General features: G+C 34.1%; 1 protein-coding gene across 3 annotated transcripts; it reads right to left on the minus strand.

Annotated features, from left to right (window-relative positions):
• Positions 1 to 2,467: 2,467 nt before the first annotated feature.
• LOC139485159 (membrane progestin receptor alpha-like) lies at positions 2,468 to 12,522 on the minus strand. 3 transcript variants are annotated; one of them, XM_071269381.1, is made up of 2 exons: positions 12,396 to 12,522; positions 2,468 to 3,741 (listed from the first exon to the last, which is right to left on the minus strand). In XM_071269381.1, exon 2 carries the CDS (start codon positions 3,736 to 3,738, stop codon positions 2,731 to 2,733), a length of 1,008 nt encoding a protein of 335 aa, XP_071125482.1. In that variant the 5' UTR covers positions 3,739 to 3,741; positions 12,396 to 12,522; the 3' UTR covers positions 2,468 to 2,730. The 3 variants fall into 3 exon arrangements, with proteins under 3 accessions (XP_071125482.1, XP_071125483.1, XP_071125484.1); XM_071269382.1 differs by lacking the exon at positions 12,396 to 12,522 and adding an exon at positions 9,945 to 10,047; XM_071269383.1 differs by lacking the exon at positions 12,396 to 12,522 and adding an exon at positions 8,557 to 8,718.
• Positions 12,523 to 12,531: the final 9 nt, after the last annotated feature.

Here is a 12,531-nt window from a genome sequence, read left to right on the forward strand (position 1 = left end):
ATTTAGTTTTTGTTTAATTGTAACCTTCGTTTGCCTTATTCATCTGTTTATGAGATTTGAATGACGGATGCCTTAATCTCCCCCTTAACTGATGCAACTGTCATATAAATGAGCGGTTTAGCGCTATAAAACCAGATATAATCCACCATTTTCTACATTTGAAAATGCCTGTATCAAGTGAGGAATATGACAGTTGTTGTCCATCCGTTTGATGTGTTTTATCATTTGATTTTGTCACTTGATTAGGGACTCTGTTTTGAATTTTCCTCGGAGTTCAGTATTTTTGCGATTTTACTGTTTTCAACTTATGGGAAACATGATCGCGATGAATAGATGTAAGACAAATAACCAGTCTAGATTGATGATTACACTTTGGGATGTTTTATATGTGTTACATTAAGTATCCATATTTTTCAAAAAACATATAAATTTATATTGTTAAAGATATTTGTTTCGAAAAATTGTACATAACTAAAAAGTTAATACTTTTGATACACGAAAACTTATATATCATTGCATGTAAACATACCAATAGCTAATGTTAACGTTCTTCGTGTACTTTATAAAAAGAGGCATTTCTCTTTTTTAACTCTTATGTTTTGATATTACATGTAGTGCATTAAATAATTGACTATCTAAAGTTTTCTTTTTTTGTATAAATTCAGACAAGGCAACATTAACATGCGTGTAAGATATATATCCTCTACCATTTTATAAACACGAGGATAATTATAACTTGAGGTTGAGCACAGTAAAGAAGTACTCCAATGGTAAAATAACACATATCTGAGTTGATGACAGAGCAGAATGAATCCCGAGAAAATATTGTAAACATATGTAATCAGTATATGTGTATATGTTACTTGAATAATAAAACTGAAGATACATAATACTTTCTTAACATTTTCGTAAGCATTGTGGTATGAGTTATATTTCCTACGAATAACGGAACATGTTGGTAAGAAGAGTATGTTCCAAATGTCCATCTGCTACAGTTGTCTTCTGTAACATATACAATAGGTTTTTTAACATCTGTTTAGAAGTCGTAATTTATAACTGTTTGAATAAGAGATATGTTGTACGATTTCTGAAAATCCCAACTTACCATCAGACAGGCTACATGTACGAAGATGTAAACAACTAAAGGTCATTCAACAATGAGCAACACAAAACCAGTATGAAATAAAGCCAAATGTTTCAAATTTAGAATCAAACATTCTTATTTATGTTAAAATGATAAACAAATTGATATGACATACATTAACCAATGACAATCAATGAACAATAAAGCGCAAATGAAATGACAGTTAATTTGAGGATGCGACGGAGCCACAACATTACTCATATTAGACAAAAACACCAAATTCCGATCTAAGCTCGAGCCTATTAACATCAAGTTAAACCTAATGTCCATAATGTTGAAAGTTTAAAATGTATATCAGTTCACATCCGATGGATTCACAAATACAATATTATACACATGGAACCATATTTGACCTGTCTACACAGTTATTAACTAAGTACCATGCCAACGCTGTAAAATCGGGAAAAAATGTTTTTAGTACAGTGATATGGAGCAGTAACCATATGCTTGCTTCGTTTAAATACAAAGGAACATACATTGATTACAATTCAGCAAGTAGTTGTTCGGCTTGATATGTCATATTTCATTGTCTCAAATTGTCATCTTTACCGAGTAGAGAGTGCCATGTTAGGAGTGTGTTTATCGACACCGTAGATATCGACATATAAGACTTGAACATCCAAATGTTTTCAAGGGGCATTCAAAGTTGTGATTTTATCATGTCTATGACATGTAAACAAAAAGTATGCATTGGTGATTGCTTAATGCTGCATCACCAAAAAAAAAAAGGCGTAAACAAAATGTACAAAAAGGAGATAAAGTATCTCGCATTTATATAAAAATTCGGTATTCAGTATTTGCTATTTTATTTTCTACCACTTCATCGAACTAGATAATATTTTTCGACACCAGAAACAGTTCAAATTACAAATTTAAAACGCAAGACTCGTCGAGCTTTTAAATATTTAGAATCAAACTTCGAGAGTCGAGAAATGTCGTAATACACGAGATTTGGTGGTAAAATATGTGTTTATACGCATTTTTAGACGATTACAGACCATCATATTAATTTAACCTTCTTTTCAAATGATTTGCAAAACGATGTACATGTGTTCTTTCAATGAAATGTCATCAGACATGGTCGCCTTTTTTCGTGACGTCACAAAGAAAATTCAGAGACAAGTAAGACTGAACTCCAACAGGCTACACGTTGATTAAACAAATAAAACCAACAGGCCAGGAAATAGACAATTCGGTTAACATTTGATCTGATTGGAATACAGGTAACTGTTTGCTTAGGCCATAGGATCTGTTTTTCAATCAGATTGAGAACATGTTTTATTCAGGATATTAAGTTTTATATAAAACTAACTGTATTGCATGTCTGTGTAAATACTAATTTTATTTCATGTCGTTCCATCTTTTTGCTTAACGTATAAAATGGTCGTTATGACCGATTACATAAGAAACAAATAAATAATTTAATGCATAGTTAATAACAAGAACGCAAAGCTAAGTGTTAAATATAAGTGCATGGACTGTGCGCTAGTTTAATATGCTTCATTCGTTTTTATGGTAGAGTGAATTGAAATTGACGATATTAAAAAAACAATGTATCATAGAAGGCGACAGAGAAGACTATCATATTACTCTCTTTTATCTTTAGTTGGAAGGAACCTTCGGATAACCAATAATGATATAATCTGACATATGGCTAATAAAAGTGTTGCAAGTATCAAAAAATTTAGGTCTGGGTTTCCGTGATTCGATTTTCGATGTGTTATTTCGAAATGAGCGGTGTGTATTTGAAGTACTTGTGTCGCAGTAGAAACTACGTGAAACCACTGATGACTTTGCCCGAGAATATCGAAAGCACCCGGCAAAATAAGCTCCGGTAAATGACTTCCAAAGGTGAATCCCTGTAGTACAAACATAAGGTAAAGTACAGAAATGTAATTGAGTGATGTAAGACTACAGTTGATATCGTAATAACATGTCCAGTAGCGATGTCCTACAGGAATAGTTACCACAAATCCATACAAAATGAAAACTCCTACGACAGAGCATTTTCTTTTCAATGAGTTTTCGTCCAAAAACACTTTGGTAGCGCACATGGTGAGACAATCGAACCAGGCATAAAACCAAATCAAAATAAACGTAGGTGCTTCAACATTTTCGTATGTTTTGTCGTCGGAGAACGTATACAAGGCAAGAATTCCGGATCCAAATCCGTACAATGATGCTCCGACGTAGTCAAATAAAAACACGGTATAGTGAATATTTGGAGATTTGGAATGCCATATGTGAGCTATAGTACTTACACCAGTTGACACAAGGCAGCATATACAAAATACAAGTATTGGCCAAGATCGCTTATCTGTCCAAAAGTCATAAATAAATGCATATCTTGCAAGAGTTGACCACAAAATAAAAAAGGCAATCAAGTGTGTCCATATATTGAACGTTTCGTTGTGGATATAAAAAATGCTCTTTGCATAGTAAAACCAGCTTTGGTTGGTTAATCTATATCCTTTAAGGATACCCGGTTCTCGGAAACATGGTGGTGTATTTGAAACATGAAGTGTGCGTTGTGGTTTCCAAAATTCAGATGCTATCTTCACGCCACTTGTTGCAAGGCCTTTTGCTAAATCCATGATCTGAAATTATATCAATTACTTCGTTAAAACGCTTTTACTCTGCATTTGTTTCAACTTAGATACACATGGTTATATATCAAAATAAGGAGATGTTGGATGATTGCCAGTGAGATAACTTACCTCCAAACAACAGTACAAATTAAGTGGTATACATTTGTAGATATAATGGATAAGCGTTGATTTTTGAAAAAGAAACCATGAGCCCGGATATTTGCAGTAAGGAACTGCGGGCTCATTTTCAAGAATCAACGCTTATCCATGGTATCTATATAACAGAAAACATGTACATTGTTTTATTAGAATTAATATCTTTGCTGTTGACTCCCGTTACACCTAAGAAAACATGTACATTGTTTTGTTAGAGTGTTGACGACAGTATTCTATGAGTCACCCGCCACGACATTTCAAGGCTTATGGAAGTTAAACGTCATTGTGAGAAACACGCATTTTTAACTGTTCATTTGTTATTACGTTGTACTGCATGTTACACCACTGTTGCATGTTCGGTATGGGTTTTGGCCCAAGCAAACATGTTAACCTGGTCATATCTGTATATTAGGCTGTCCATAGTCAGGAGTTTCTAATTCAATGGTTGTCGTATATTGCAGTACATTTGTATATCTTTTTTTTTCGTTTATAGTTTTTTTACAGGAATCATGTCATTATTTTTCTCGTTAGCATTCCATTGTTTGACATTTGTCATTTGGGGGCCGTTCGTCTCTGCAATCTGAGAATTATTTAAATTAATTGGCAATTTTACTACACCTTTTTATTTTTATAAAGTCGAGACTCCTTCTCTCCTTATATCTTATTTTCAACGCTTGTGTTGACATAAATGTGTCAACAACTGTTAAATATTGCAGGTTCCATACGAATACAAGCTTCATATAATAGGATTTAAAGAAATAAAGTGTATTCGTCAGTACTAGGAACAGAAAAAAATCCCAGACACATCCTACTTAATTTTTTAAGAAGTTTTAAGTCATCATTTGAAAAGTGAAAACAATATTTGAAACTACATATAAAATTGATAATAAAATCAAAATTCTATTCTCTATAGATTTTCGTAATGGGGTCTTAAATAAACTATATATAAGAACACATGCATCATAAATCCAGGTTAAAAAAGCGTTTTATTACAAATTCCATGCTATTAGTCTAATAGATATAGGAAGATGTGGTATGAGTGCCTATGAGACAACTCTCCATCCCAGTAACAATTTATAAAAGTAAACCATTATAGGTCAAAGAACAGCCTTCAACATAGAGCCTTGGCTAACCTTATTACAACAAGTTTTAAATTACTCTTTATGAAAGAGAATTAAAAACTGTTTGTACTTTATTAAATTTAATTTATTCGAAATTTGTATTAAAATACTAATGTAACGGGTCTTTATTTAGTACGTTTTGTACCTATTATTTCGGATGATGTATCCGGGATCGTAATCAATATGGCCTGTTGGCATAGGGAACCAGCTATTTTGTAACGTTTATGTAAGCTCACAACTAAGTCTATTTAATGTTCTCATTTTTAATCTTATAGATATTCACATAACAGTATATGTATAATATAAATATATAGGTTCACAATTATAATTTCCAATTTAACTTGTTACTTCAAATTCAATAAGACAACTTGTTACTTCATTGTCATCTATAATACAACTGACCAATATATAAAGTTTCTCAAAGGATCGTGCTATAAAAATCTGCTCTTAAATTAGATTAAGGAGGCTCGGGCCTATTCGAAGTTTCTATCACTGAGAAGTGCCGTATTTTTTGTTATTTTAATCTTTAAAGAGATTGAATCAAATTGATCGAAAAAATAGGGGGTCCCGGACCATTTAAGCTCAAATTATTACTTTTAAAGAGGTATGTAAAAGGGACTGTTATTCAAAGAAATGATAGGGGAAATAGAGGTGTTGACATATTTTTATCGGAATAAAAACTACTATAAAAAAAATGCAAAAATCCGAGTTTAAATTATTGCGATTATAAACCTGTCCCATTTTTCACAATAATAAAAACGTCACAATAATTTCTGAACTTACAGCTAGTAGTCCCATTATGTCATTATTGTAAAAGATTCGTTACATTGTTATTAAAACAAAAAGGTCAAAATAACATTACAGAGTGTTTTGTCTGTACATGTTCTATGTGCAAAAAATCAAAATTTAGACAAAATGCCATCATAAGCCTGGAAGTAGCTTAATTGGCTAGTCACACATATATGCAAACATTGATTTTCAATTGATTTCCTCCCAAACATTGATTTTGTTTCTATCACTTAAAATATAAGTTACCAAAAGATATTAAAGGTGGGTTATTATAATTTATCCTTTAATTAGGTCTTTCCACCTTTCCGTGTGGAAAGACCTATTGAATTTCTTCTGATTATTTTTTTTTTCTTCCGCCTAATTTTTTTCTTGCGGTTTAAAAATGTTTCAAAAGATGTCGCTTAGTTTTTTTGTATATGATATCATACAGTCTATACGCTTTTAAAACTGACCCTGTTTAACCGAACACTTTTCTTTGTAAGAGTTATCCCCCCAAACACTGTTTTTCTTGTTATCAGATCTCCTCCACAACCGTAAAAGAAAGCGACAAATTTATTTTTCTCAATTGCTCGTTTTATCCTCAGGATGTTAGGTTTTATTTTTACCGAAGCTTTATGAAGACCCCATATGAGAGTTATTTCCCCTTTTGTATTGAAATAAGTGAAATAAATTTGTAACTGGAAAACCATAAGTGATAGGGGCCTAGGGTTTTGAGGTCCTTGGTTCAAAAAAATGAAAATGAGGTCAAGGTCAAAGGTAAGATCATGTTCAATTTTTTTTTTTATTTTGGCTTGTTATCTCTTATTTTCAGAAATCATACAAGATATCGACAAATTATTTTCGGACAATTGTTAGTTGCGACATTTCTTAACACATCAATTTTACTTAAAAGAGTACGTAACATTTAATGCGAGTTTTCAGCCCTTTTATATCTAATATTAGTTGTATGGTAATATAACTCATTAACAATATAAAGTAGAGGCCTAGAGTCTTTTGATTTGGATCCTTGGTTGATGAACTTGAAATTGAGCTCAAGGTCATAGTAAATTTAATGTCTAGATTTTGACCTTTGCTCTTTCCTTTTATGTATACATGATAAAGCCATGGGACTTTTTGCAAAAGGTTGCAAGCAATGTGACCTTGAAAAAGCCAACCGGAAGTGACCTTTTGTAAACCGGAAATAGCAATTTTTGTGTAATAATTTAATCTAAAAGTATATAGAACCATCTATTTTTGGAATCAGTGTCAAGTAAACTATCAAAACATACCGGAAGTAACAGCTTTTTAAACCGGAAGTAAAAAATGTTCCTCCTTATTTATATCTTTTTGTATAGAAACCATATATTTTTGGAATCAGCGTTCAATAAGCTGTCATTTGACGCTAAAATTGACATTTAAAACCGATTTTTATATTTTCATATAAAAAAGATCTTTACTGGTGGAAAGACCATCAATGGTTCTCTGAACAATTTGTTTTTAATATTGTTCTTACATCTCTTCTGAAAAAAAATCCACATGCTTGTTATCAGTTATACTCTAAAACTACAAGTCCAATCGACCCCAAAATTTACAGTCAGCAGGGCATACATGTACTAAAAGTTCATAAAACAACGTGGTGCAAAATGTTCTCAAGAATGTTCCTAGAGAAAAGAAATGGCAATGCCGTAAAAATCGCTTGCTAGGTCCGTAAATCTCAGTGAAATCCTACAATAAAATGTCCGCTCCTAGATTGAAATACTTATCCGTGTTACAAACTGAAAAATGTACATTATAAGAAAATAATCATTAAATGTGTTTTAAAGTTACACCGGATCAATTAAATCCAAAGCGCATGCACTGCTGGTGAACTGTGATCAAAATGTCAATTTCCTACAATGACAAAAGAATTTTTTTTTACATTGTGCGCATTCCGTCTCTCTACATGTTGTCTGTTCAACGTCCCCACCTAAAAAGAAGTTAAATGTATACTTTACATCACAGCTCCTTTGTTCTAACAGGGGTGATCTGAGCCGGATCACCCCTACCAGATCTGACACCCCAGTTTGAGTTTCTTTGTTATGCATGCTTTTCTTTGTTCTGTAACATTTAGGCGGGAATGTCAAATCCACTATAAAACTTATAATTAATTATACAGAAAAGATTATCTATGATATCAACATTCACGTAGAAAAAATCCAGTGTATATTCTGGGATTCGATCTCAAGACCTTTATCATATCAAGCCACGACACATACTACTACACCAGGACGACTGGATACGAACTAACAGTAATTGAACATACTTAAATAAAGCAAGATCTTTATAAGAGGGGTGCATTGGTAGACCTTTATTCAGTGGGGTTTTCACCTTTTTCGTTAATAAGTGAGTTGTCAGACTGATTGTTCAATTTGATTTTATACTTTTTCAAAGTGGGACGAGTCGGTAAATAAGAGTGGGCGATAGTGTGGGCCGATTGGCAAGTGGGGCGAGTTGACATTATTTGATATCTACTCATCGTATTCGGGGGTCATAAAGGGTATACATCATATAGTAATATAAAAAGTATATTATAATGGTTGTGTGGCGTTCTAAACTAGATTTTATGAATTGTAAATGGTGTTTCGCCTAATCTAAAACAGTGGGATGTAAAATAGTTATCCCAATCGGACTTAGTGTGTCAGTGTTAGACCAACCTCTGGCCTCCGGCCATCGGGGTGATCTTACACTGACACACCGCGTCCTTGTGGGATAACTATTAAATATTACCCTAAAAACTTACCCTTCGAAAACAAAAATCAACTATTGATCGATCCACTATATTTCTGTATATCCCGCACAAACTTCAAAGTAAATGTATTGACTAGAACGCTCCATTGGTGCAGTACACGTTTTGTTTACTGACTTTACTGGTAACATTTGTATCTAATTTGTTGTGAAGCTTTAAATCACGATATCAGATGTTTCACTCTATTTATTTCATATTTCATCTGCAATGTTTAATTTTCAACGAGCAATTCAAATTTCGATCTTATTTTAATGCTTATTTAACCACAAAATTTTAGATAGTTTTATATAAAGATGGCTGTAATTGTTAAGATGATGAACGGACAGTCTAGTCTTCGTTAAAATGAGTTGCTAATTAACTGTTAGGAACACAATTCTCCTGTCAGTCTGTCTGTTTATGTACCAATAAAGCGCAAGTCCTCCTAAACCATGCCAAGAAATTGCCTCCGTTGAAATTCTGCAAATATCCCATAGAGCAAATTACATGGATGATTAATATTGACCATTTGGTATATGACCGTGTTCTAAGCGACACGTACATAAAGGTCATAAATTAATTTGTGGAATGAAATCAAATCTTTAGCTACTAATGAGTGCCGTAGGAGGTCTACCGTAATTTTTAGCTAAGATTTCTTGGCATGGGTAACAATAATATGGACCCTTTACAGAAAGAAAGAAACAAACAAACAAACAAACAAACAAACAAACAAACAAACTTACACACACACACATCAATCAATCATGTTTCAAAGGAGGAAAGACCGTTTACAATTGCTTTTTAAAGCAATTGATTTATATTTCTTTCCTTATTCGTACTTTCATATTCCTGGAACTTTTTTGAAAAACTCTTTTAACTGACTGGTTAAATTAGCGAGTTAAACTATCTTTTAGTAACTGTGCAAGTACCCTTTATGTTTGTGTGTGTGTGTGGGGGGGGGGGGGGGTCTGGGTGTTGTTTTTTTTACTTTTGTTTTTATGTTATTTGTTTTGTGCCTTGTATCAATCTATTGAGTAAACCCATTTTACAAATGATTTTACAGCTTGTTCTTATGTTGTGATGTTACACCACTGTCCCACGTTAGGAAGAAAGGGGGGTTGAGAGCGTTCACAAACATATTGTGTGCCTTTCCCAATTCAGGAACATGTATAGTAGTTATTGGTTGTCGTTGGTATTCATATTTGTTTTCTTATAAAACAGGCCGTTAGTTTTCTCTCTTGAATGCATTCACAGTTTAACATCGGAGCCTTTAAATATATAGACAAATAGGAGTTTGTTTTTGTCCCGGCTGGTAGAGCTGCTAATAGTGTCATTATTGTTTGACGAAAGTTTTATATTGAGATTCTGCAAAAGGAAATCACGAATTCACCAACATTCCAACCCACTTCATTTTCAGAAAACGTCGTCTGTAACAAACACAAACTTTTAACTACTTCTTTGCAGGCTGATCCAGATGCAGTGAGGGTCCCAGCTGTGTACTGGCTTCCGAAGCTACACAAAAAACCTTACAAATATAGATTTATTTCATCTTCAAGCCATTGTTCCACTACTAAATTGTCTATTCTACTTACTAGTACACAATAAAAAACCTGATAATAAATTGTTCAAATAAGGCTTTTGAAAATGGTGGAATTAATTACTTTTGGAGTGTCAAAAACTCGCTGGAAGTACTTGATAAATTGCATGCATATATTGGTGATTTTGAGTCTGTTCAGAGTTTTGGTTTTTCTACCCTATATACCACTTTGCCTCATATTCTTTTTGAGAAAAGATTCACATCCCTGGTTGGTTGGGCATTTGAAAAGTCAGAATGCGAGTGCATATGTTCAAGCTCTTTTGGGTCATTTTTTGGTGGCAGTGAACAGGAAAACTGTGTCAATTGGACATGCCTTGATTCTGTATATGCGCTTGATTTTTTGTTCGCTTTGGAGATTCCGTATTTAGTCAGGTTATTGGAATTCCAATGGGGACGGCTAACTGTGCACCACTTATTGCGGACCTGTTTTTGTATTGTTATGAGTTATACAATTTATGACTAAAATTGGCAAAAACCCATCGAGACAACATTAGATACAAGGGTTTAGTAATGTTTTTAGATATTTGGATGATGTATTGGCTCTCGGTGGTGGCGACTTCGGTATGTATACTAAAGAAATTTATCCTGTTGAACTTACTTTAAATAAAGCTAATACTGGCAATGACCGCTGCCCTTTCCTCGGTCTTGGTGTCTGTGTCATTAACGGGAAGCCTGGTGCAGAAGTTTGTGGTGAAGGGGATGGTTTTTCGTTTCCTATCGTTAATTGTCCATTTTTAGATGGTGACGTTCCCTTGTCACCATCTTAAGGTGTTTGTATATCTCAATTTGTACGATTCGCACGTGTGTGTGGCAGCGTATTAGATTTTGGCGAGAGAAATTTATGTATTGCTGGGGGGGGGGGCTTACACCGGGGTTTTCGATATCACAGGCTGGTCAGGACGTTTGCTGAATTTTGTCATCGGTGTAGGGAGATGCTTTTTAAATATAACTCGACGTGCAGACATCTTGTACCTTCAGGTGTTTCACATCCAGCCTTTTGTGGTAATATTCTTTGCAAAGCATAGGAATGTCGGTGTTCGCCTCGGCAGCTTACAAGGCCTTTAGACAGACTTATTAAGAAGGGATATATATAGTTACGATACAGTTGTCAGGTCATTAAAGATAGCATATTTTGGCTTTAATATTGGTTCACTTATAGGGTCTTTGCATCGGAACTGAACACAATCATTTAAAAAAAAAAGCAATTGTTGGCATGGCACGGGTTATGTTCTTCTCATATATTTTATGATAGTATGATACTAAACCCCTAACGGGAGGGATTGTGCCTGATATTCATATGATGAAAACATAATCTTTCAATCAGTTTAATTGAGGTTTGGAGCTGGCATGTCAGTTAACTGCTAGTTATTTATGTATTATTGTCATTTTATTTATTTTCTTTTGTTACATCTTCTGACATCAGACTCGGACTTCTCTTGACCTGATTTTAACCCTCTTGCTGCCGACCGTTTTTCAAGGTTGCATTTCATATGCCGGAAAATACGACAGCTCAACGTCTGTGACGTAACATGCCAAACAACGACGTCATTCGATATATGACGTCACGACAAAATGACCACTACATTTGGGACCAATTGGAGAAAAACATAACCCTGTTTATTCTTCCGTATTTTAATTGAAAGAGATACAGCATTGATAAGAAGCTTGCATAAATTTATCCATGGACATATGTGTCCCTCCGGCACTGCCGGTTTGGACATATGTGTCCCTCCGGCAGCAAAAGGGTTAATGTGCGTATTGTTATGCGTTTACTTTTCTACATTGGCTAGAGGTAAAGGGGGAGGGTAGATCCCATAAACATGTTTAACCCCGCTGCAATTTTGCGCCTGTCCCAAGTCAGGAGCCTTTGGCCTTTGTTAGTCTTGTATGATTTTTAATTTTAGTTTCTTGTGTATTATTCGGAGTTTAGTATGACGTCAATTAATTTATCACTGTACTAGTATACATATTTTTTAAGATGCCAGCTGAAGGACGCCTCTGGGTGCGGGATTTTCTCGCTACATTGAAGATCCATTGGTGGCCTTCGGCTGTTGTCTGCTCTATGGTCGGGTTGTTGACGCTTTGACACATTCCCCATTTCCTTTCTCAATTTTAATTATACGATGTTGTGTTTGTTCATTGTTGAAGGCCTTATGGTCGCCTATGATTGCTAAAATCCACTTGATTTGAACTCTGGTTGATTGTTGTCTCATTGAAAATCATACCTATATTATATTTATGGAAGTATCAATAAACTTACATATTAAACTGGTCAACGGATCAGATAGTCATCACAATATGCGTAAATCGGTATAATCTTGTACCTTTTTCATCTCAGATGGAGATAATTTTACGTCACAAATATTTTACGTCACAATTTATTCCGCGAAATTTAA

The sequence above is a fragment of the Mytilus edulis genome, chromosome 8 (assembly GCF_963676685.1).
Source record: "Mytilus edulis chromosome 8, xbMytEdul2.2, whole genome shotgun sequence".
NCBI classification, from domain to species: domain Eukaryota; kingdom Metazoa; phylum Mollusca; class Bivalvia; order Mytilida; family Mytilidae; genus Mytilus; species Mytilus edulis.